The sequence below is a fragment of the Macaca thibetana genome, chromosome 4 (assembly GCF_024542745.1).
Source record: "Macaca thibetana thibetana isolate TM-01 chromosome 4, ASM2454274v1, whole genome shotgun sequence".
In the NCBI taxonomy this organism is placed as follows: Eukaryota; Metazoa; Chordata; class Mammalia; order Primates; family Cercopithecidae; genus Macaca; species Macaca thibetana.
The window spans coordinates 32,119,706-32,145,068 of NC_065581.1; the positions used below are offsets into that span (position 1 = coordinate 32,119,706).

The 25,363-nt window shown below is 51.9% G+C and overlaps 4 protein-coding genes across 25 annotated transcripts in view; 2 read left to right on the top strand and 2 right to left on the bottom strand.

The window, feature by feature from the left end:
• The window catches only part of CSNK2B (casein kinase 2 beta), a 90,227-nt gene that overhangs the window by 56,169 nt on the left and 8,695 nt on the right, over positions 1-25,363 (top strand). The window lies entirely within an intron of this gene.
• Positions 302-14,864, bottom strand: BAG6 (BAG cochaperone 6). Of its 21 annotated transcripts, none has more exons than XM_050788330.1 (26): positions 14,596-14,864; positions 13,841-13,961; positions 11,337-11,454; positions 11,026-11,222; positions 10,742-10,795; positions 10,508-10,582; positions 9,151-9,386; positions 8,267-8,396; positions 7,287-7,484; positions 6,824-7,076; positions 6,401-6,478; positions 6,183-6,290; positions 5,957-6,069; positions 5,765-5,849; positions 4,710-4,996; positions 3,995-4,286; positions 3,659-3,828; positions 3,422-3,475; positions 3,213-3,315; positions 2,997-3,121; positions 2,685-2,831; positions 2,226-2,285; positions 1,651-1,794; positions 1,454-1,561; positions 758-904; positions 302-481 (listed from the first exon to the last, which is right to left on the bottom strand). In XM_050788330.1, the coding sequence occupies exons 1-26, from the start codon at positions 14,862-14,864 to the stop codon at positions 386-388; spliced, it is 3,768 nt and encodes a 1,255-aa protein (XP_050644287.1). In that variant the 3' UTR covers positions 302-385. The 21 variants fall into 21 exon arrangements, with proteins under 21 accessions (XP_050644287.1, XP_050644286.1, XP_050644302.1 ...); XM_050788329.1 differs by having other exon boundaries at positions 5,765-5,852; XM_050788345.1 differs by lacking the exon at positions 14,596-14,864 and adding an exon at positions 14,572-14,589 and having other exon boundaries at positions 5,765-5,852.
• Positions 15,484-21,678, top strand: APOM (apolipoprotein M). Of its 2 annotated transcripts, none has more exons than XM_050788535.1 (6): positions 15,484-15,627; positions 19,922-20,076; positions 20,698-20,771; positions 20,855-20,953; positions 21,100-21,198; positions 21,539-21,678. In XM_050788535.1, the coding sequence occupies exons 2-6, from the start codon at positions 20,024-20,026 to the stop codon at positions 21,562-21,564; spliced, it is 351 nt and encodes a 116-aa protein (XP_050644492.1). In that variant the 5' UTR covers positions 15,484-15,627; positions 19,922-20,023; the 3' UTR covers positions 21,565-21,678. The 2 variants fall into 2 exon arrangements, with proteins under 2 accessions (XP_050644492.1, XP_050644491.1); XM_050788534.1 differs by lacking the exon at positions 15,484-15,627 and adding an exon at positions 18,964-19,531.
• Positions 21,795-24,246, bottom strand: C4H6orf47 (chromosome 4 C6orf47 homolog). The gene has a single exon (XM_050788504.1). It carries the CDS (start codon positions 23,407-23,409, stop codon positions 22,528-22,530), a length of 882 nt encoding a protein of 293 aa, XP_050644461.1. The 5' UTR covers positions 23,410-24,246; the 3' UTR covers positions 21,795-22,527.

Genomic DNA, 25,363 nt, shown 5'->3' on the forward strand with positions numbered 1-25,363 from the left:
AGACTACACGTAGGTCTGCAGCTGCTCAGAAACTGATGACTGATTTGAGAGCTCTATCCTAGCATGCACCTGGAATATGCTCCCAACTCAAAATACGGGTCTTTTATTTACATATAAAGTGCTTTCGCACAAAAAATCAAAACTGGTTTGTACAATTCAGCGTGCTGGGTGAACAAAAGTGTCCATATGCTCACGAGATACAAGATTTCTGGTACTCCAAGGAAGTATTAATTTAAAAAACAAGTTCACACAAGATTAAGGGACTCACACTACTTAATGGAGACAATGTAGAGAGAAAGCAGCCAGAAAAATCCGACTTTTATTTCTTAAATACTGTGAAGGGGGGAAACGGTCCCCTGATGAGGAAGGGCCATAGAGCAAAGAGCTAAGGATCATCAGCAAAGGCCCGGTGGGCATTGGGGAAGCGCTGGGGACTGTAGTTGGGGTCTTCCTGCAGTCGTTTTTGTATATCGGACCGGAGCTAAAGAGAAAAAGCAAGCAGGTTGGAGAAACACTGGCCAAGTCCCTATGATCCCAGCAAGCAAACAAGGCCATCCCTCAGAAGCTAACATTTCCCCCACCAAGCACACTGTCAAATAGCCCGGGGTGGCATTGTCAAGCCTTCCCAGATGCCAAAGGGGAAAACAAATGGTAGCACCAGGGTGACCAGTTCATCGTTGAAGGGATCCAGGGAAGAGGGACCCTAGCCCAACCCCTCCCACTAGACCATCCCTATTCTGCTTCAAGGTGGGGGCACCTGCTGCCTGTAGCTCTCCTGAACCTCTGGTGCCTCCAGGTCCCGGCTCAGGCTCTCGGGGCTCGTCAGGGGCCTAGCTCCGGCTGCCTTAGCTGCCCGGCTCACAGCCTCTGAGAGAAGCAGCTGGGGGCCCTCACCCTGCATCGTCTGGGGGACGGGGTTGGGAGGGAAAAGAGGATCAACGTCAGATCCAGTGCCACCATCCGGCTCACCCTTTCCATGAGTCAACCACTCCACTGAGTCTCCATGCTAGTGGAGAGAGGGGAAATAGAGTCCAGGATGTGGTTTTTACAGCAGAAATGCCTTCCTAATTCCCCTTGGCTCTAGCCAAAACCAAAGTGAATGTGCTTGAACGTGCTCTTCAAAATGAGAGGCAGAAGGGATCAAGCTATCTGGGATTCAGAGCTAGATAATTCACAAGAGGAAACCCACCTTAAAGGAAAATGGGATCTAAGCACATGGGGATTAGGCAGCTGAGGAACTAATACAGGACTGCTAGCAAACAGACTGTCAAGTCCTGTATGGTTATGCAACAACCAAGAGCAAGTCTGAATCCCAGAAAAGTTTCCTCATTAAAGGAGGGGAGGGGAGGGGAGACTGAATAACAAGAGCTCCTACCATCTCTAAATAGTTTAATTCCAGGCATGACGGGGAAACCTGGATAGAGAGAGAGGCTTAGGGAAGAGGAAAACCAACCTTGCGTCTCTTGGCAGGCATACCACTGAGGTAGGCATCACTCAGAGGGGGCTGCGGTTTCACCTTCCGCTGGCTCTGAATGTCCTGCTGGATAATAGGGACCCATTCCTGGGGAGGAAAAGATGAGAAAGTAGTAATGCCCTTGACTTTCAGCTGCCTTGACCCACTGGATCACTGGATTACTTCCTGACACTTACTGGGGGGACTGCAGCTGCCCAAGGTTCTGTCTCAGCTGAAGCTCCATCCTGTTCATCCCGGGAGCCCCCCTCAGGAGCAGGAGGTGGACCTCGGGACATGGCCTCTTCTGCTGTTGTTCCAGGGGCTGGGGAAGCATTCTCCCGCTGGGTGTCAGATGGTGGGAAGAGCCAGGCTTCAGAATTTTTAGCCTCCAAACCTTTTTTTTTTTTTTTTTTTGAGACAGAGTCTCGCTCTGTCGCCCAGGCTGGAGTGCAGTGGCCGGATCTCAGCTCACTGCAAGCTCCGCCTCCCGGGTTTACGCCATTCTCCTGCCTCAGCCTCCCGAGTAGCTGGGATTACAGGTGCCCACCACCTCGCCCGGCTAGTTTTTTTGTCTTTTTTTTAGTAGAGACGGGGTTTCACTGTGTTAGCCAGGATGGTCTCGATCTCCTGACCTCGTGATCTGCCCGTCTCGGCCTCCCAAAGTGCTGGGATTACAGGCTTGAGCCACCGCGCCCGGCCACCTCCAAACCTTTCTCCCCCAGCCCTCCACTCCACATTATCTGGCCCCTCAACCTCCCCCTCTCCCGAGTACCTGAGGCTCAGGGGAAGCTCTTTCTGCTCCCTGAACTTCCATTGGCTCCTCAGGAAGAGGCTGTGAAATTAAAGAACAACATATTTTGGCTGGGCACGGTGGCTCACGCCTGTAATCCCAGCACTTTGGGAGGCCGAGGCGGGCGGATCACGAGGTCAGGAGATCGAGACCATCCTGGCTAACACGATGAAACCCCATCTCTACTAAAAATAAAAAAAAAAAAATTAACCGGGCGTGGTGGTGGACGCCTGTAGTCCCAGCTACTCGGGAGGCTGAGGCAGGAGAATGGCGTGAACCCGGGAGGCGGAGCTTGCAGTGAGCCGAGATCATGCCACTGCACTCCAGCCTGGGCAACAGAGCTAGACTCTGTCTCAATAAAAAAAAACAACAACATATTTCCTCTCAGATCTCTCCAGTTCTCTCAAGTACCCTGACCCCACTGCCCAACAGGTCCCTTACCTGGGGGGGATCACCAACCCTGCGAACGTATCTGAGAATGGCATCAGGACCTACGGGCATGTGCTCCAGTACCACCTGAAGCCTCAGTCCCATCATAGTGGTCAGCCAGCTCACCAAGGAGGGATTCACCCCGCGAGACATACGACGCTGAGGGGCAGAAAGCAGATTTAGAACATAAAACCCTCAACCACCTTTCCTAATATATTAGATCTGGGGTATAGAACATCAGTTTAGAAAACAAAAATGAAAACTGCAGAGAATGGAAACCTCAGGAAACAAAAGGCTAAGGACCTGGGGCTAGGTGGTGCTTACAATTCGGCCATTGATAACAGCAGCAAGCTCCATCTGCTGTCCCCCCAAGCAATGCAGGTTCAGGGCCAGGCATTCAAACAGGCCTTGGTTACACAACTCCAGCAACCGGGCCCCAAATCCACTATCTGTGGACAAAACACAATGAGGGAATGCTGGCACATGGCAGCCCTGCACATCCAACAGGCCCCACTTGCCCCAGCCTGGCCAGCCACTGACCTGTGCAATGCAGCACATGAGCAGCAATGCTATTAAACTGCTCTTGGAGAAATTCCAGGTTTGTCCGGATGATGTCCACACCTGGCTGAACCTGCACCAAGGACTGAGAGACAAGATACACAAAAACAGGAATCCTAAGACTGGGAACGGAGGAGGCAGCTGCCTTGACCAGACCCAGGAGAGGAGGGGAATAGAGAAGGGTTACTCACAAAACTCTCCCGCACATACTCTTCTAGCCCCGTGATTAATGTGTGGGTTGCCATCTGCGGAGGAAACAGAACAGGTTTAGTTCAAAGCCTCAGTCCTCCCAAGACTTCCACCTTGACCCCAACAAGTCCAGGGCTTGTGTGGGGGCAATTGGAGCTTTACCTGGCAGAGAAGCAGTCAGAAACAAGGAATAAAATGTGCAAAGGAGGAGAGCTCTGGGGCCCCTGGCCTTCATTTACCCGGATGTTACTGGGGGTGGGCTCCTGACCACCCAGGTAGTGTTGGTGGAAGAAGGATCGCAGCTGGGGTTGCAGCCGTTGTAGTGGCTGAAAATGCCCATGGAGAAGCATCACTACGTCCACCATAGAGAAGTTCTGGCACAGAAGAGAGAGCAGGGCCCCAAAGAATCCTGGAGGACAGGGGCAGATGTTAGCAATCGCCTTTACCACCTGGCTTGCCCACCCACAACCAGGTGTCAACCTCATCCCACCTTGGCAACACCCCTAAACCAAGGCCATCTACCTTCCTCTGGCTGCCCCTTCCTGGAGCAAGCCAAAGCACCCCCTTTTGCTCACCAAGGGCCCCATCAGCTCCAGGCTCAAAGATGTTGCTGGATCCACTGAGGCGTTGTATGAAGGCAGCAATACTTTCACTGCTGCCAGCCCGAGCCCCCAAGGAGCCCAGCAGGGAGCTCAGCACACCCTGCACCACTGAGGTAAAAAACTCCGGTGATAGGCTCTCAAGACCCAGGCCTCCAGGACTCCCTGGCCCACCAGAAGGGGAGCTTGGTGGGGGCATGGTCTGCTGCTCTGGGGCAGGTTGTGGGGGTGGAGGAGGTGGGGGTGGTGGAGGGGCTGTCTGTGTTGCCTGGCAAATAGAAAAGGAACAAAGAACAGAAGGTTGAGGTGAGAATGCAGATAGGGAAATAATACGGCATCAAGAGGGCACAAACATATGGGTCTGGGAAGATGGAGAATTACATTCTGATCTTCACTGCTTAGAGCAGAAATATGGTAGGTATTTAACAGAGTCAGGCAGCACAACTACCTACCTCTTCCTCTGAACAGGTTGTCAGAAAGCAGTGACACTAATTACTACACTTTCTTTTTCTAAACCTCATTTTCTTCATCTTTAAAACGAAGGGTTCAGAGTCAATGAATTCCCAGGGCCCCTTCCCCCACGTGTCACTAGGGGCTCTTACCCAGTGGTTATATAATGGGAAGAAGGTACCACTGCCTGGCTGGGCCAGGAGACAGGAAGGGTGAGGTGAATGGCAAGCCAGCCACTCACCTGCAAGAAGTCAGTCATGCCCTGGAGAAAGGCAGGGACACCAGGCATCGCCACAGTGATAGTGGGAGAAGCCACACCAGGCCCTCCAGCCCCTGGTCCGGCAGGCCCTAGCAGGTTCCCCAGAAGCTGAGAGAACTGAAGATCAGCCGTGGAGGGTTGAGGGGTGGGTGGAGGCTGGGCAGGCCCCCCAGGGGCGGGGCCAGCTGTGGTAGCTGTGTTGGTGGTGCCAGCACTGGCAGAAGCAGTGGCAGGGGCTGGTGGTGGAGCCATTCCTGGAGTCCCCTGAGCTGTAAGAACCAAAAGAAAAAAGCTGGGCTGAGCATGGTGGCTCTCGGCTATAATCCTAGCAACTCTGGGAGGCCAAGGCAGGAGAACTGCTTGAGCCCAGGAATCTAGGCCACATAGCAAAACCCCATCTCTATCAAAAAACAAAAAAAGACAATTACTAGCCAAAAGCTAGTACTGCTAGCTACTCAGGAGGCTGAGGTGGGAGAACTATTTGAGCCCAGGAGTTCAAGGTTACAGTGAGCTATAACTCACTGGATTGCACCACTGCACTCCAGTCTGGGTGACAGAGCAGGACTCTGTCTCAAAAAAAAATAAAAAAGCTGGCCAGGCACGCTGGCTCAAGCCTGTAATCCCAGCACCTTGGGAGGCCGAGGCAGGTGGATCATGAGGTCAAGAGATCGGGATCATCCTGGCCAACATGGTGAAACCCCGTTTCTACTAAAAATATAAAAAATTAGCTGGGTGTGGTGGCACGCACCTGTAGTCCCAGCTACTCAGGAGGCTGAGGCAGGAGAATCACTTGAACCCAGGAGGCGGAGCTTGCAGTGAGCCAAGATTGCACCACTGCACTCCAGCCTGGTGGACAGAGCGAGACTCCATCCCCCCCCAAAAAAAGAAAAACATTGAAACCTAAAGACAAACAAGACACTATAGCAGCCCTATTCCAGGAAAGCAGGAACCAAGAAAATACAGAAAGAACTAGAAAGTGCCAATAAGCAGACTAGGAAAGGAATTTAAAGTCTGAGTGGGGAAGAATGAAAACTCACCCACAAGGACTGGCTGCATAAGAAGCTGCCCCACAAGGCCGCTCACCATCTGGGCCAACGAAGCATTGGTACCCAGCCCGGCGCCCTGCTGGATAGAGAGCAAGGAAGGACTTCAGACCTGCCCTTCCATGCACCACCACAGGAGTCTCTCCCTAGACTGTTACGTACTAGAACTCCCCAACCCTTGCTCACCAGTGTCCCAGAGACTGGGGGCCCTCCAGGATGAGAAGGCCGAGCCTGTGGAGGAGTGGGCCGGGCAATCACCACCCGGGTTGGAGCTGTTGGGAAGCCTGGTACCTGCTGTCCTGTGGGTGGCAGAAGAGAAGAGACCGAACAGGGCTGAGGGCCAGGCCCTTGCCAGCCAGCTGCCACCACGGACTGTGCCCCACCTCCCAAGCCTCCCCTTCCAGGTCATTACCTGCGGCCGCGGAGGCAACAGCTGCCACCATGGCCTGATGAGTGATCTGGTGGGCGACGGCGTGCATGAACTCAGGGGGCAGGGAGGGCAGCTGGATGAGGGTGGAGCCTGGGGGGCGGGTCTGATGTAACCTTGAACCTGGACCCCTTCAACCCACCCACTCAGCCCTTCCCCTTCACTACCCAGAGCTCAGCCTGCCCTGATGCCCTCACTCTTACCCAGGGTTTGGCCATGACCAGGGGGCCCCAGGGGGCCAGTGGGAGCACTCGGAACACCACCAGGTTGTGTGCCAGAATCTGGGCAGGGAGACAGAGAGAGTAGCCCTGAGGTAGGTAGGGCCAAGGCCTAACTATATCCTACTGAGATCAGGCATACTTCAGGCCCATAATCCCCCAATCAGAAAGCCTGCTTTTCCCTCCATCTAAACAGGGAGAAGGTGCTCCCTTCACCACGCAAACACATCTCCAAAAACAAAGCAACCCGTCCCCCACATCCATCTACTAAAGTTTCTGCTCTGGTCCCCAGGCTACCACCACCAGCATGGGCCTCTCCCTTCCCCACCCTGTTTCCTCACACCTTGACATGAACCTCCCTCAACATGCTGATTCTACTCTTCTCGCCAGCAACTGATCCTAACTCACCTTGAATGTTCATGTGCATCATGACCACGGGTTCCACGCTCTGGTGGGAAATCCGGATGACCCTCGGGTGGCTGGTGGCTGGCGGGGGAGCTGGACCTGGAGGGGGAGCCCCCTCAGTTGAGGACTCGACATTGGTAGAAGACGGAGCCGTGGACGAGGCCTGCCCAGGACCAGGGGGAGGTGCCTCCGCATTGGGAGTTGGGGGGGGCCGAGTCCCATTTCCTGTCATGGTCACAGTGGTTCCCACGTTGATCTAAAAAAGACAGATGGACAGGCAGAAGTGAGAAAAATACAGAAGCCTAACCAAGAAATCCTCACAATAAACCTCTGAAGTATCCCCAGCCTCCATCACCATGTTTCCAAAGTCTCCTCCTTTCCTAACCTCCTTCAGGCCCAGTAGCTACCCTGGGTCACTCTATCAACACCCCTCACTCTCCCTCAGGCCAGACTCCCCCTAACCCACCTGTATGGGAATGGCTGCCTGCTGGAGCACCATGGGGGTGGTGTAGTGAGACATAGGCCGGACTACATGCAGGTGTCGTGGGGGCGCACAGGCCAGATTGCAGCGCAGGTCAGACAGTGCAACAAAGGTGTTGCCCAGCAGTCGCAGGCTCTCCCCCACCAAGTTGATCAACCGCTGATCCTCCTCCCGGCCCTCGTGCTGCACACCCCAGCCAAACACAAAAGGGCAGAAAATATCAAGCTGGAGTCCATCTCACTAATGAAAGCAATAATGCCTTCTAAGAATACCACGTCCTCCAAAACTTTCAGTTATATCCTTATAAGTTTATATGCAGACCAAATCTTTGCAAATAAATTACATCTTATTCACATGAGAAACATCCTATTGAAACACTACAATGAATCAGTAAGTCAACATATACTGATTTCCTTTACTTTAAACCTTCTAAATTCATTCAAAGGCACAAAGGGTACAAGGACAGTGGTTACAGAAAAGATTATCACTTTCTCCGTAAGGGAGGAAAAAAATCACTTACAGGTTCAGAGGGAAATTGTTTTGTTGCAATGTGTGTGTGGTTTTGTTTGTTTTTTGAGACAGAGTCTCGCTCTGTCACCCAGGCTAGAGTGCAGTAATGAAATCTTGGCTCACTGCAACCTCCTCTTCCCGAGTTCAAGCAATTCTCCTGTCTCAGCCTCCTGAATAGCTGGGATTACAGGTGTGCACCACTACGTCCAGCTAATTTTTATACTTTCAGTAGAGATGGGGTTTCACCATGTTGGCCAAGCTGGTCTCAAACTCCCGACCTCAGGTGATCCGCCCACCTTGGCCCCCCAAAGTGCTGGAATTACAGGCATGAGCCACTGCACCCGGCCCTGTTGCAATGTTTTTCGAGGGAGGGAAAGAGTTATCTGTATTTCAGCCTGTTCTGTTTTAGGAGTACTGGGGCTAAGGAGAAAGGGCAGGGCCATCAAAGGGCTCACATTGTTATTATAGTCCGTGGTGGCAGCAGCACCCAGAACCTCGTAGTAGCGCTGCAAGAAGGGCTGGAGGCGACTCTCCAGCCGCTGGAGCTCTTGGAGCACCTCCACATACTCCGCAGGGGAAGGATGGCTGTGGACAAACCCAAGGGGCAGTGAGCCAAAACTTTCCTCAGATTCCCAACCTCACAGTCAACAGGGACCACATGTGCCCTCCTTCTCCCTGGTCTCCCAGAGCCCTGGCCCAATCCTTCTCTGGACCAGCAGAGCTTCTATTTTCAGCCTCCGCCTCCTGGGTTCAAACGATTCTCCTGCCTCTGCCTCCCAAGTAGCTAGGATTAAGTCGCCTACCACCACACCCAGCTAATTTTTGTATTTTTTAGTAGAGACGGGGTTTCACCATGTTGGCCAGGCTGGTCTTGAACTCCTGACCTCAGGTGATCTACCCGCCTCGGTCTCCCAAAGTGCTGGGATTACAGGCGTGAGCCACTGTGCCCGGCCAAAGCTTCTATTCTTTACTCCCACCCATGAGAGGATGGGGAGAAGAAAATGAACTTCTCCCACCCTCTCCACCACAATCCTGCACCTACAATGGTGAGAGACTAATTCTAAGAAAAAGAGCAAGCCTACGTGAACTCAGAGAAGAGAATTCTCATCAGGCTCAGGAGATACTATTTGGATTTTCTTGCCGTAGGGAGAGCAGTTCTTCTCAGCTGCCTGTCCTAGCGTCATTTACCTATACCAAGAGAGCCCCTCCTCGCCCCTCAATGGTAACCTTCAACTAAGACCTCCAAGTAATCCTTTCCCTCCCTTGCCATGGTTCATTTTCTTCTCCCCATACTTCACTTAGGATTTCCCACCCCCTAAAGATTCCCTCCATCTCTCACTTGGGTGCGTTTGTTTCCGGGGCAGGTGTTGGGCCCGCTGGGGCTGGACCAGGAGTGAGCTCCGGGTTCTGGGCTGGGGCACGCTCCTCCACTTCTTCTGCCTCCATGGGCTCCCGAGGAGGTGCTTCACTTTCAACTGGTTCTGATGTTTGAGAGCTCAAGGCTACTGGCTCCTGGGTCACAGCTGGTGGCTGCGGGGGTGGCTGACTATGCTGCGGTTGGGGTCCTCCTCGACACTGAAGGTAGGGGAGAGTCAGAATACCAAAAGCAGGATAAGACTGCTGCAGAAGATTACTCTGCAGGAGACTGGACAGAGAAAGTATCCTAACTAGACTCCCTGAAGGCATGGCTCTGCAATTGTATCTCTAACTCTCTAGCAACTAGCATAAGACTGACACAAATTAGATGCATAATAAGCATCTGTAATTTTTTTTTTTTTTTTTTTTTTTTTTTTTTTTTTTTTTTCTCGCTTTTGGAGTGCAGTGGCCGGACAGCTCACTCCGCCTCCTCACGCCATTCTCCTGCCTCAGCCTCCCGAGTGCTGGGACTACAGGCGGCTGGCTAAGTTTTTGTATTTTTAGTACGGGGTTTCACTGTGTTAGCCAGGATGGTCTCGATCTCCTGACCTCGTGATCCGCCCGTCTCGGCCTCCCAAAGTGCTGGGATTACAGGCTTGAGCCACCGCGCCCGGCCTGTAATTTTTTTTTTTTGAGACAGTCTCTCACTCTGTTGCCCAGGCTGGAGTGTAGTAGCGCAATCTCAGCTCACTGCAACCTCCGCCTCCCAGGTTCAAGCGATTCTCTTGCCTCAGCCTTCCAAGTAGCCAGGACTACAGGTGTGTGCCACCACGCTCAGCTAATTTCTGTACTTTTAGTAGAGACAGGGTTTCACCATGTTGGCCAGGCTGGTCTCGAACTCCTGACCACAGGTTATCCCCCTGCCATAGCCACCCAAAGTGCTGGGATTACAGGCAGGAGCCACCATGCCTGGCCGCAGCATCTGTAATATTTGTAAATAACTTTCTAACAAAGAGTAGAGACTGTGGTTTCCTGTCCTCCATAAGTTGGTTTCCCAGCCTCCACAAGTTAAGAATGTGGAATCCTTTAACTGAAAAGAGATGCCATGAGACAAGTCGGAAACAAACTCCCCGGATACCAGGCAGGTATGGCAGAGGATTGGCAGAAATGAGAGCGCCTCACAAAGATACTTCTTCTGCCCAGAATAATGAATACTGCAGAGAAGACTGCATTATGAAGGCCAAACCCTGTGGATGTGGCCAGTCAAGCCCCAACCCCCAGGATGAGAGAAAACGGAGAGGGAGGGTGGGGAGAGACCCTAGCCAACCTTGCCCACTTACCTCCATCCGGGATAGTAAGGTCTGTATATCCCTGATCATGTGTTGAGCCATCACCAGCCGTACCCGGGGCTCACTCTACAACGAGAGAAGGTTGATCAGGGTAGGTTACAGATGAAGCCATGAGTTCTACCACCTACTAAATCAGGTCCCAGCCATCTCTCAGTCAGGTCCAACCCACCTCCCAGCCTCCTTCTCCCAGATCCCCTTCCCTGACCCTCGGAGGCCCCTCAATACCTGAATCGGGGCCTGTTCCATGTTGATGTGAACATCCACAGCAGAGCCGTCACTCTGGGGAAAGGGTAAGGGAAGTTGTTCTGGGAGAAGCCAACACTAAGGCCTCCACACCTCCAATTCATTCCCTGGAGCCCCGCCCTCTTTTCTCCTTAAAGACTGAGACCAATAGCACACCACAGCGCCCCCTGAACCCAATCTAAAGATGGAAGCATCTATCTTATTCCCTGTTGCTACCACAACCAAAGCTATCCACAAAACCCCTCCCCTGTGGAACATAAGCTTACAGGAAGATTGAAGGTTCCAACCATGACATAGCTGTTGGCATTCCGGTCATGAACAGAGGCCCCAGGCCCCCGAGTACCAGGCGAGGGTCCCCCACCATGAGTGGCTGAGGCAGACCCCGTCCCAGAAGATGCCCCAGAAGGGAGCTGAGTCTGAGGAGGAGCCCGTTCCACCAGGTGGATAACCTTTCCCCCAACATCTGCAGAAAAATAGACACACACCGAAACATAGTATGAACAGGTAAACCCATGGCCTCAGTTCATCCCTCCAGACAGCAGCCCCAACCTCTGAACTGCCTCCTCAGTCCCCTTACTGTATTCCTGGAGCTTCTTATCATCTTGCAGAACTCGTCCCTGGTAAATGAGCCGTTGTTTTTCAGACGGGATGCTGACAGAGGCAGCAATATGCTCCTTAAACTCTTTTACATTCATCTGAAAGGAAGAGGAGGCATGCACAGGAATGGAAAGAATGGAAAAAAAAGGAAGAACACAGACAGACAACCAACTTGTGGAGGTGAGGTGTAAAAACTACCCCAGAATCACTACCCACTAGTCTTGACTGTGAGATAATTACTGTGCAAACCCTTAAACTAAAGTAACAGCTGTCAAAATACAGACAATAAACTTGGCTGGGCACGGTGGCTCACGCCTGTAATCCCAACACTTTGGGAGGCCAAGGCAGGCAGATCACGTGAGGTCAGGAGTGTGAGACCAGCCTGGCCAACACGGTGAAATCCCTTTTTTACTAAAAAATCCAAAAAAATTAGCCAGGCATGGTGGTGGGTGCCTGTAATCCCAGCTACTAGGGAGGCTGAGGCAAGAGAATCACTTGAACTCAGGAAGCGGAGGTTGCAGTAAGCCAAGATCGCATCACCGCACTCTAGCCTGGGGGACAGAGAGGGACTCCATCTCAAAAAATTAAATTAATAAACTAAATGAAGCTCAGGTTATAGATCCAGGAAAAATAACACGGATGAAAAACAAAAAACCACCTGGACATTGTATTTTCTGTCTGGCTCCCATGGGAATTCCCAAGAGACTATGTGTCTAGAAACATCAGTGACCCCTTTCTAAACACAAAATGATACAAGTTTATTTACCAGACTCTCCTGTGATTTCGAAGATTAAAAAATGGCAAAGAAGATGGGGTCTGGAATCAGGTGAATGAAGAAAGACTAAGAAGATAAAAAAGTAGCAAAAAAGGTCCCGGCACAGTGGCTCACACCTGTAATCCCAGCACTTTGGGAGGCTGAGGCAGGTGAATCACCTGAGGTCAGGAGTTCGAGAACAGCCTAGCCAACATGGTAAAACCCTGTCTCTACCGAAAATACAAAAATTAGCCGGGCGCAGTGGTGGACATCTGTAATCCCAGATACTTGGAAGGCTGAGGCAGGAGAATCGCTTGAACCCAGGAAGCAGAGGTTGCAGGGAGCTGAGACTGCACCCCAGCCCTCCATCCTGGGCAACAAGAGCAAAATTCCACCTCAAAAAAAAAAAAAAAAAAGTAGCAAAAAGAGAAATATTTTTCCTAACTAGAGACTGACTCTTGGGAAGTACCAGAGTGTTTATACACAACTAATCACAAGTCTATACATAGCTTTCTTATATCCAGGTAATATCATGTTTTAGAAAACCACGGACCACCCCACATGCAATTTGTCTCCAAGTATTACAGAAATAAAGACATAGATAGCTAGGGCCGGGTGCGGTGGCTCATGCCTATAATCCCAGCACTTTGGGAGGCCGAGGCAGGCAGATTACCTGAGGTCAGGAGTTTGAGACCAGTCTGACCAACTTGGAGAAACCCCATCTCCACTAAAAATACAAAATTAGCCGGACATGGTGGCACATGCCTGTAATCCCAGTTACTAGGGAGGCTGAGGCAGGAGAATCACTTGAACCTGGGAAGCGGAGGTTGCGGTGGGCCGAGATTGTGCTATTGCACTCCAGCCTGGGCAACAAGAGCGAAACTCCCTCTCAGGAAAAAAAAAAAAAAAAAAAAAAAAAAAAAGACATAGATAACTGTGTCCAAGGCTTTAAGCTCAAGAGACTCAAGATGTGACACCAAAATTAGTAATTTCACTCAACAGTCTATCAAGGCCCTATCTCCAGTATGGGTTCTGATTTCTACCCTTTAAAAACAGAATAAACCTGACTGCTTTCTATCAATAACACATACTTGCTTAGGGTCCCTGTGCTGTTTCCCTTCCCAAAGGCCAGAGCCATGTCTGTCCCTTTGGGCTGGGGTCCACCCGTGATGATGACACACATCTTCCTTCCTCTGTATTTCCCTCTGCATTAAGTTCTATCTATGTGAAGGACAGAACAAAATCAGCCTCACTCACAAAACATCAGAAAACGTTCGACTGGAATACGAAGGGATCAATAAAAAGAAAATCTGAGGCCAGGTATGGTGGCTCATGCCTGTAATCCCAGCACTCTGGGAGGCAGAGGAGGGCAGATCACCTGAGGTAAGGAGTTCGAGACCAGCCTGGCCAACATGGTGAAACCCCGCCTCTACTAAAAATACAAAAATTAGCTGGGTATAGTGGCACACACCTGTAATCCCAGCTACTCAGGAGGCTGAGGTAGGAGAATCGCTTGAACATAGGAGGTGGAAGTTGCAGTGAGCCAAGATCGCGCCACTGCACTCCAGCCTGGAAGACAGAGTGAGACTCCATCTCAAAAAAAAAAAAAAAAAAAGAAAAGAAAAGAAAGAAAATCTGATCACCAAAAATCAGGCTCATCTCTCAGGCTAAGGAGCCTAAACGAGGAAAAAAAGCTAAAGGTGTCTTCCAGAACTACTGAGTTGTCTCACCTGGGCCCCCACAATAAAGGTCCGAGTTTGAGAGTCCAGCGTCTTCACCAGCACCTCCAAGCTGTCAGGCTCCTCCACAGAGGTACTGGTACTATCATTAGGCTCCATGGCCGACAGGTCTCTAAAGAAGAACGAAGGAAAGGAGGCCCGCTGTTGCCCAGCAGAGTGTACCCGGAAGACTCCCTAGCGTTAATCCCTGCCCCAATACCTAAAAAGTTTCTCCTACACACACACACACATTCACACCTGTCCCCATCCCCCCTCTGATTCTGGGGCGCAGGGAGAGAAACACAAAAGGGCAGGAGATCGACGGCATAGGGAGCTGGAGGACGAGAGGTGGGAGGGGCTCCATGATGCCAATCACAATAAGCGTGGAGCCAGTCAGATTAGGAAGGAAGCACGAGACCAGAGACCAGTGTCATCACCGGTCACGGCAAGACAAGCACCCCAGAGGTCGGAAAATCCTGGGACTACGCGAAAGCGGTGGTCGCGCCACACTCTGCGGGGAAAGTGGTTTCGCGCACGCGCGCCACGCCCATCGAACCCTCCTAACTCTCTAGACCCGAAACGGCACTCACGGGGCCACCGACCTGCTAGCTGACTGCCCGCGTCTCCTGCCTTCCCACGGTGTTCCAGCAGAGCAGCACAACTAACCCACAGCCAAATACAAACACACAAACACACACACACCCCCACTACCCCGCGGCTCCGCCCCCGACTTCCCCACGGACCGTCACTTCCGGTCTCCCCCAAACCTGCCACCGACGGCCACTTCCGTTTCCCGATAGTATTTGGGGATCTCGAGGCGATACTTCCGGCTCCCCCCAGGTCCCCAAGCTTTACTTTTGTGGGGCACGACGAGAAAGTCCGCAGCCCCAAACAGTGAGTTTCTGAGGGCGAGTCGGGCCGGGGCCGGCCTAGGTGGGAGGGAGCCGAGCACCCAGAGGAGCCGCCGCCGCCGTCGCCCGGGGGACCGTACTACGCCTGCGTGTGTCGCACTACGCATGCGTAGACACTTAAGCATTGCCCCCCCACCCCCCACAACCCCCTCGGCGGCGTTCACGTCTGTGCGCGCGCTTGAGCTCTAGAAGATTGAGGTGGCTACCGTAAATGCCTGTAAAACAATCACCAACTGGGACTCTACCACTGCTTCGAGAGGGGCTATGGACGGTCGTATGGACCTTGGACTTTGGAGATGGGGGATTATGCCACATTAATCTATGTTTAAATCTTGGCAGGCTGAGAATTTCAGGCGGCACTGTCCTAGCTAGCTAAAACTCTTCTCCACCTTTTCGCCCTCGCTGCGCCCTTTCTTCTGTGCCTCCGGAAGTTACTGTTACAGTAGGCGTTTGGGGGCGGCACGGGGCGATTTTGTTCTTGGTTGGTTGGTTGGGCTAGATTTCAGTTCCGCCGGGTGGGCGTTTTGCGGGCTGTGGGCGTCACATTCGTCACCGGCGGTGTGTGGCCAAGGGGACATGACACGTTTTAGGAAAACTAAGCGTGCTACTACATTGCAGGATTTTTGTCAAGAAAAGAGGCGCCTCCGAGTTTGAGAATTGGGAGCAGATGGAGTTGGAGTGGACAGAAAGACAAGACCCTGATCGTGGAGAATTTAAAGGCCGGCCAGCGTGCTTCCGAAGGCCGGGGGTGGAGGCATTACCGCCTCTCCGTGCCCTCTTAACCTGCCCTGGGACAAGGGCCTCGGCCCTGCGAAGCTTCGAGTCCTCCCGAAAGACACATCGCTGCTGGGGTGCCCAACCTTTCTGAGATTCGTAGTTTATACCCAGGTCCTGGTTATGTTTTAGTTAAGAGTTCTAATAAGCATCTGTTTAATGAGCACTTGTGCCAGCCGATATACTACGGGTTTTGTGGGGGGGTTTTTTTTGTTTTGTTTTGTTTTTTGAGACAGAGTCTCGCTCTGTCGCCCAGGCTGGATGCAGTGGCGCGATCTCGGCAACCTCCGCCTCCCGGGTTCACGCCATTCTCCTGCCTCAGCCTCCCGAGTAGCTGGGACTACAGGCGCCCGCCACCACGCCCGGCTAATTTTTTGTATTTTTAGTAGAGACGGGATTTCACCGTGTTAGCCAGGATGGTTTCGATCTCCTGACCTCGTGATCCGCCCGCCTCGGCCTTCCAAAACGCTGGGATTACAGGGGCAGGCCTTGTGTATTATTTTAAAAAGCCTTTTAACATAAACCTTTAACATTTTTTAGGTGAGTACACTAAGACGAACATGAATGTCAGAATTGACAAATCGAGGCCAACAGGACTCCAGATCGAGCACTTGTACTTTACTGCCCCAATAAAAAAGTGTTACATTTTAGCTTTTTTATGTATTTTTTTGAGAGAGGGTTTGGCTTTGTCGCCCAGGCTGGAGTACACTAGCTCAATCACAACTCACTGCAGCCTCTGCCTCCCGAGCCCAACCGATCCTCCCACCTCAGCCTCCCAAGTAGTAGGGACCACAGATGTGCACCACCACACTTAGCTGATTTTATTTTTATAGAGATGAGGTCTCGCTATGTTGCCCAGCCTGGTCTTTAACACTTGGCCTCAAGCAATTCTGCCACCTTGGCCTCCCATAGTGCTGGGATTACAGGTGTGAGCTACTGTGCCTAACCACATTTTAGCTTTTTATTACAAAAATTTTCAGCCGGGTGTAGTGACTCACACTTGGGAGGCTGAGGTGGGTGGATCATGAGGTCAGAAGTTCAAGACCAGCCTGGCCAAGATGGTGAAACCCCATCTCTACTAAAAATACAAAAATTAGCCTGGTGTGGTGGCGAGCGCCTGTAATCCCAGCTGCTCGGGAGGCTGAGGCAGAGAATTGCTTTGAACCTGGGAGGTGGAGGTTGCAGTGAGCCGAGATCATGCCACTGCACTCCAGTCTGGGCAACAGAGCAAGACTCTGTCTCCAAAAAAAAAAAAAAAAAATTCAAACATTACACCAAAATAAAATAGTATAATGAACTCTAATATACCAGTCACCCAAATTTTGTTTTTTTTTGTTTTGTTTTTTGTTTTTTGTTTTTTTTTTGAGACGGAGTCTTGCTCTGTCGCCCAGGCTGGAGTGCAGTGGCCAGATCTCAGCTCACTGCAAGCTCCGCCTCCCGGGTTTACGCCATTCTCCTGCCTCAGCCTCCGGAGTAGCTGGGACTACAGGCGCCCGCCACCTCGCCCGGCTCGTTTTTCGTATTTTTTTAGTAGAGACGGGGTTTCACTGTGTTAGCCAGGATGGTCTCGATCTCCTGACCTCGTGATCCGCCCGTCTCGGCCTCCCAAAGTGCTAGGATTACAGGCTTGAGCCACCGCGCCCGGCCATTTTTGTTTGTTTTTTAACTAAATCGCAAGCCTCACCCCTCGGCAAATTTTTTGTGGCAGTCCATGGGGTATAAATTTATCAAGCTAGGTGTGGTGGCTCATGTCTGCAATCCCAACACTTTAGGAGGCCGAGGCGGGCCTGAGCTCAGGAATTTAATACCAGCCTGAGCAACATGGTGAAACTCTGTCTCTACGAAAAATTAGCTAGGCGTGATGTCGTATGCCTGTAGCTCCTACTGGGGAATCATCTGAGCCCGGGGAAGTCAAGGTCACGGTGAGCCGTGATCATGCCTGGGCGACAGAGTGAGACCCTGTCTTAAAAATAAATAAGTAAATAAATAATCTGTTGAGGAAGCCCCACCTCTCACAGCATTAACTGCTCCAGTCACTTGGTGCTATTCAATGACAGCCTATTTGGCAATTCTTACTGCCTATTATTTGAGAACTTATTACCCATCAGAAACTAAGAGTTTTGCAGGCCAGGCGTGGTGGCTCAAGCCTGTAATCCCAGCACTTTGGGAGGCCGAGGCGGGCGGATCACAAGGTCAGGAGATCGAGACCACGGTGAAACCCCGTCTCTACTAAAAATACAAAAAATTAGCCGGGCGCGGTTGTGGGCGCCTGTAGTCCCAGCTACTCGGGAGGCTGAGGCAGGAGAATGGCGTGAACCCGGGAGGCGGAGCTTGCAGTGAGCCGAGATCGTGCCACTGCACTCCAGCCTGGGCAACAGAGCGAGACTCCGTCTCAAAAAAAAAAAAAAAAAAGAGTTTTGCAAACATTACTGTTAATTATAGCAAATACATACTTTGGACTTACCATGTGCAGGTCTTTGCTAAGGGCTTTATGTGCATTATTTCATTTAATCCTATAAGATTGATGATTTGCCAATTTTACAGACGAAAAAACATAGTAGTTAGGGGTTGGTGGTGTTTTGTTTGTTTGTTTGGAGACAGAGTCTCACTGTGTCGCCCAAGCTGGAGTGCAGTGGCACAATCAGGACTAACTGCAGCCTCAACATCCCAGGCTCAAGCAGTCCTCCCACCTCAGCCTCCCTAGTAGCTGGGACTACAGGCATGTACCACCACATGCTGTTAATTTTTGTATTTTTTGTAGAGACAGAGTTTTGCCACGTAGCCCAGGCTGGTGTTGAACTCCTGGGCTCAAGCCATCTGCACACCGTGGCCTCTGAAAGTGCTGAGATAACAGGCATGAGCTACCATGCCCCGCCTGTAGTTAGGGTTTGGACACATTCTGCCTGACACCAACATCTATCCTCTTTTAACAGATTACGTAGCTTCTTTGTAGTAACGAATGTTGAGTGAATGTGTCAGTGAACATTGCCAGGGTATACATATTTTTCGTTTTTTGTTTTTTTGTTTTTTTGTTTTTTTTGAGACAGAGTCTCGCTCTGCCGCCCAGGCTGGAGTGCAGTGGCCGGATCTCAGCTCACTGCAAGCTCCGCCTCCCGGGTTCACGCCATTCTCCTGCCTCAGCCTCCCGAGTAGCTGGGACTACAGGCGCCCGCCACCTCGCCCGGCTAGTTTTTTGTATTTTTTAGTAGAGATGGGGTTTCACCGGGTTAGCCAGGATGGTCTCGATCTCCTGACCTTGTGATCCGCCCGTCTCGGCCTCCCAAAGTGCTGGGATTACAGGCTTGAGCCACCGCGCCCGGCCTCATATTTTTCTAATTATAAACTGAAGAGAGCAATCCACCGTGCCCCAGCACCTGCATCATACACCTGCATCATACCTGCTCTAAAGCACTTACCAAGTTGTATTGCAATGGTTTGTCTACACAGTTTTCCCTAGAACGACTTATTCAAGGCCAGGGGCTATGTCTTACTCATTTTTTTAATGTCCCCAGGGATTAGCTAGTTCTTGGGAAACAACTGGGACTCAAAATAGTTTGCCAAGTGAATGATTGAGAGGTCCAATCAAGCTACTACTTCCCTTCAGTGCTGCACAGTGCAGCAAATAACCAGCTCAGATATGGGTTCAAAGACCACAGGTTTCTCCTTGGACAGCTCAGCTCTCCTCATAACTCCATAGTATGGAGTGGTTGCATCCGGAAGAGGGGGAGGAAGTTCCAAATACTAAGTAATCCAGGTTTGGGTTGGAAAACAAGGTTGAAGTTACTCATTAGCAGGTGAAAGGGTCAAGGGTCGAATGCAAGGGAGCTGAAAGCAGAGTGGACTGAGCAGCCAGTAGGGGAGAGCAGTTAAGGCACACACAGCACCAGCTCCCTCCTGCCTGAAGATGTTCCACCAAATTTGGGCAGCTCTGCTCTACCTCTATGGTGTTATCCTTAACTCCATCTACCAGTGCCCTGAGCACAGTCAACTGACAACTCTGGGCGTGGATGGGAAGGAGGTATGGACTGAGATTGGGGAAGCCTATGGTGGAGGCTCTGAGGGACTTGGGTGGATGGCCTAGAATGACTGGAGACCGTCTTGGGAAAGGAAGGGAGGAATGGGGTGTGAGTGTTGTGATAATGAAAGCAAGAAGAAAAATATCAGTACTGTGGCCATCAATGCAAAGGCATGGCAGAATTAGGGGGTGGGGTGATTACCCAGGTTGATTGGAGAGGGACAAAGAGGAAAAGTCATTTAATGACTCTTTGTCATGGATCCAATCCCAAGTTGGAAAGAGGAAGGCAGCCAACACCTCTACCCCTAAGTCTTGCTGTCCTGACTGATGAAGAGGTTGGACCTATCCTGTGCTGGCATCCACCCTCTTTTGCTCCCTTCGTTGTCTCTCCAGTTCCCAGAGGTCCACCTGGGCCAGTGGTACTTTATCGCAGGGGCAGCTCCCACCAAGGAGGAGTTGGCAACTTTTGACCCTGTGGACAACATTGTCTTCAACATGGCTGCTGGCTCTACCCCGATGCAGCTCAACCTTCGTGCCACCATCCGCACGTGAGTGGTGAGGAGGCAGAAGCATCACTAGGTTCAGTCTCTGCCCAAAGTGTAAGAATCCACCCACCAAGAGCTGGCCTCTTAGCTGATATATCTACTATGCTTGGCCCACAGAATTCAATGGCTGTATTAATTGCCCTCTGGAGAGAGATGTGCCTAACCAATGCTTGGTAGCTTGAAACCCAAGGAGAGCTGGGCTTCAATAAGGAGTACAATTGAGTAAATAGAAGTTGGGACAGGCTGGGCGTGGTGGTTCACACCTGTAATCCCAGCACTTTGGGAGGCCGAGACGGGCGGATCACGAGGTCAGGAGATCGAGACCATCCTGGCTAACACGGTGAAACCCCGTCTCTACTAAAAATACAAAAAATCAGTTGGGCATGGTGGCGGGCGCCTGTAGTCCCAGCTACTTGGGAGGCTGAGGCAGGAGAATGGTGTGAACCCGGGAGGCAGAGCTTGCAGTGAGCCAAGATCATGCCACTGCACTCCATCCTGGGCTACAGAGTGACACCCAGTCTCAAAAAAAAAAAAAAAAAAAAAAAAAAAAAAAAAAAACCAGAGCTGAGTTACTGTGGTTGGGGTGATGCTCATTCTTTCCTCTTGCCACCACCACCTCTGCAGAAAAGATGGGCTCTGTGTGCCCCGGAAATGGATCTACCACCTGACTGAAGGGAGCACAGATCTCAGAACTGAAGGTTGGTTCTTCCCAGCCCTCACCCTCCCCAAGTCTCTTGGTTCTGCATCTGTGTTCTCACACTTCTCCCACCTACCTTGACAGGCCGCCCTGACATGAAGACTGAGCTCTTTTCCAGCTCATGCCCAGGTGGAATCATGCTGAATGAGACAGGCCAGGGTTACCAGCGCTTTCTCCTCTACAGTGAGTAGGGATATAAGGCAGGAAGGGTTGGAGGGAAACAAGGGAGGGCAAGAGAACTCCTCACTCTGGATCCTATGACATCCTCCCAGGAAGAGCTAGGTGCTTCCAGGGGTTTTGACTGGCCTGGCCCCACCTTGCCCTTCCAGATCGCTCACCACATCCTCCCGAAAAGTGTGTGGAGGAATTCAAGTCCCTGACTTCCTGCCTGGATTCCAAAGCCTTCTTACCGACTCCTAGGAATCAAGGTAAGGTGTTAAAGTTTCACAAAACAGGATTAGGACTCACCAAGTCTTCTGGGGTTACAGGGTGAAAGAGGCTCGTGTGATGTCACCAGAGGGATGTGGCTAAGAGCTGTCATGTCACCTGAGGGAGGCAGGATGGGTTCTGGGCTACTCAAGAGAGGTTTCAGAGTTTGCACTGGATAAAGGGGGCAGAGGGTCATACGTGGAGGGAAAAGGCCCTTAGAGACTCCCCTTTGACACAGGGAATGAAAGAACACATTCTCCGCCACCCCATTACTATCAACTTTGCTTTTCTCCCTGGACTTCCTTTCTGTCCTCTTCTTTTTCCCTTCTCCCATCACAGAGGCCTGTGAGCTGCCCAGTAACTGACCTGTAACTTCGTCTAAGTCCCCAGATGGTACAATGGGAGCTGAGTTGTTGAAGGGAGAAGCTGGAGACTTCCAACTCCCATTCAAGATAATAAAGATGATTTTTCAATCCTCATCTCATTCTGGGGTTTGTCTCCAGACATCATTCCCACTCCTCCCATTTCAACACTCCCCCTGGATCCTCTACCACCTAAACCCCCAGGTGGACGGCGTCAGGAAGAACAGTGGCAGTAACTCTCACTTTGTAGTGGTATATTTAGGATTTGATGTGACACAGTTATTTATTGCTGAGTGAGCAAACCCCTAGTCCCCAAGTGGGGACTACAGGCTTCAGTGCTTCCCCCACACTGCCTGAACTACCAGCCCTTCTGCATTGGCCCTCCTGCCGATACTGCCTGCACTGTCCCCACTCCCTCTGGCTCCCATGATCACCAGATCCGCCCTGCAGGCTCCCTGTCACCTGTGGGGCCCTATCCAGACCCCCTAATCCACTTGCCTAGCAGTCCCTTGGTGGCTCAGATCCCAAGATCCAAGGAGTACCCTGGGTGTCCCAACCCCTCTCTTACTGCTATCCTGCTCTGGTCTCCTGCACCCCAGGAGAGTTTTGAAAGGCAGAGAGAACCCTTTGGTCTTTATTCTCCACCACCACACTTTTTTTCTTTTTTTCTTTTTTTTTTCTTGCTTTTAAAAAGTGGAGGTGGAAAAAAAAAAACTGAAGGTGGGAGAAATTTAAAAGCAAAAATAACAGCTGGTGAATCCAAGGGCAGTGCCCTCACTGTCGATAAACACAAACACCCTAAATAGCTCTGTTCTTTCCTATGTATGAAGGGGGGCCCTGCACCCTCATACTCTGGGGTTTCTTCCCCATCCCTGAGGTCCCTATGCTTACAATTTGGGTCATGCCCCACACTTTTCTCCTAAAGCCCACACTCTCTTCACCCTTTGCCCCCACACCACCCCATGGTCACAGCCCCTTTCCTGGGTCTCCCCTCTGCTCCTCACCCTCCCTCTCCAACCCCTCACTCTCCCAATCAGTGGCCTCCTCATCCCCACTGGGCTCCCGGAGGCTGACAGCCAGCACCAAGGCCTGCAGGAGACCAAAGAGGCAGGCAAAGTGCAAAGGGTGGGCAGTAAGTAGGCTCAGAACAGCATGGAGCCCATGCAGGGCAGCCAGGAAGGACAGTAGGCCATGTAGCCAGAGGCCCAGCGGTCCACGCAGGCCCAGTGTGTCCAAGGCTGCCCGCAGTGGTCGTGAGCACAGGGCCAGCAGGGCAGAGGCCAGCAGCTCCAGCAGATGCAGGGTCAGGTTGGTGGAGATCTGCAGACACTCCTCTGGTCCCCCCAAGTACCGGGAGGGAGCTCCTGGTTCCCCCCGCAGCCAGCCCAACAGCTTCTCACGCCTGCCAGGTTTCTCCACTGGGGCTCCTGGCCCAGGGACGCTCATTCCCCCTTCAGGCAACACCCCTGGTCTCCTGTTGCCACCTGAATCCACATGATCCCATCCGAGTTCGGGACTGGCCCCTCCAGCCTCCAGTCTCCCAGACTCTTGAGTGCTAGAGACAGGCTGGACCCACTTGAGGGAATCCATTCTTTTGCTCCCTAGTTGCTCAACTTGGGGCTCAGTGCTTGGTTCGGAAGCAGCCCTAGAAACCCTCAATGCCCCCGAGTCTTTGGTCTTGGGATGCCTCACATCTTCCATGGTTTCTGGGGCACTATCCCAGTCACTTCCTGAATTCTCCGAGGAGCTGTCCACCCATCGGGGTTCTGGGTCAGGTGGGTCAGGCCTCATTGGTTTCCGGCGGCCCCAAGGGCGAGGTAACCAGCCACCAAGCCGTCGCAGGAACATGGCTGGGGTGTGCAATGGGCCCCCAGATTCTGAGGCTGCTTCCTGGCACTACTCAGACTCTCAGGATCTCCTCAGAAACCAGAGTCTTTCTGGCTCAGAACAGCTATTTGCCTGGTGATGCAGTCCTACTCTGAATTCAGAAGTGGCTCCTCCCTTCTCTGAATGGTCATGCAGCCTCAAGTGTGGCAAGTGGTTTGCTTCCTCTTCAGTTTTGGGGTAAAGGGAGGCACACCCAAATTCATTCACCATCCACACCCCCACAAACAAGATTCCAAGAGTCTCAGATCTGACAAGGCCTGGGTCACCACCAGAGAGTCCTCTCTGTGTTTCCAGATTTCCTTCCCAGCAGGCATCACCCCAAGTTTCACTCACCAAGGCCACACCCCAAGGTGCCCCAGAAACTGGGGCGGCAGTGCTCCATCCAATAAAGCAGGCAGGAAGGTGGCCCCAGGTCCTAGGTGCTCCTGGATCGTGTAGTCTTTAACTGCTGCCCCAAGGGACCTCGAGGAATAGGAATTCTCTTTGTTACTAGGTGGAATGAAAGTGTCCAGCAAACTCCAGCCAGCAGCGTTCGTCCCTTGATTTAGAGGGGGATGATTTCTACAAAGTGGCCCGATTGGCCCGCGAACACGCAGCAGAGACGCGGCCTCTGCAAGGTCAGAACTAAGATGTCCTCGGAGATCCCCAGTCGCGAGGCAAAGTGCGGGCCTACTTCAGGACTCACGCGTCCGGGCGCTTTGCGCGAGGACCGCTCCCGAGCCCAGCGTCGGCGTTGCGGCCTCGGGGAGCCGCTGGGAGCCGCGGAGCCCGGAAGCAGCTGCACCGGGACGGGAAGGACCCGCGGGGGCGGTGCCGCAGCTCATGGGGCGGACCCTGCGAATCGACCGCCCCCGTATCCCCCGCGCTGTCCGTGCGCGCCAGACCACGGAGCGCCAAGCTGAGATTAGCAAGGGCCAGGACCTTTATTTAAACCCAACTCCTCATTTTCCCGAGCTTCTCATGCTCCCCTGAACTGGGTCGCCCCCCTACAGCCCCCTGCCCCTGGGTTCTTCTCCACATTCCCCACCACTCCTCCATTTCGCATCCAAGCCTTCATGAAAGGCTTTCCTAGAAAGGAAAAAATGAGGAGTCTTGCGACTGGAACAGCCCTCCCCTCCCCTTCTCTGCAAATTTTAATTCCTTATCACAACAGTGAGCTCTTCTTGTGTCTGGCATGAGCAAGACAAGGGGATGGGTGGTGGGAGGATTGGGAAGTGTGGGAAAGAGAAGTGTACACAAATAGGTGGAATGAAAAAGCTTGACTTAAAGTTTAGATTTGGAGACCAGAGTTCTGGTCCCAGTTCATCTAAGCTTAATAATCGTGGGCCTTCCTATCACACTGGCCTCTTCCAGCAAAACCCTAACCCATTCTCATCTCTAGGGGCCTTCTTTGACTTCCCTTATTACCCTGTATTTTTGATAACATGGGCTGGGAGTGGTGGCTCATGCCTGCAATCCCAGCACTTTGGGAGGCTGGGGCCGGCAGATCACCTGAGGTCGGGAGTTCCAGACCAGCCTGGCCAACATGGAGAAACCCCGTCTCTAATAAAAATACAAAATTAGCCGGGTGTGGTGGCGCATGCCTGTAGTCCCAGCTATTTGGGAGGCTGAGGCAGGAGAATCACTTTAACTTGGCGGGCGGAGGTTGTGGTGAGCCGAGATCACGCCATTGCACTCCAGCCTAGACAAGAACTAAACTCCGTCTCAAAAAAAAAGAAAAAAAAAAATTGATAACATGGCTGTTTCCCCCTTCAGCCATGAACTTTTTTGAGGGTTGGGAATGTCTTTACCTGTATTCTTGGCACATAGTATATGGACTTATGTTTGTGAAATCAGTGAATTGGCTGTAGTCAGGGAACTCCTCTTGGGGGAAGTGAGACTTGCATGGAGCTGGGCAATTCATGGTCCAGGAGGG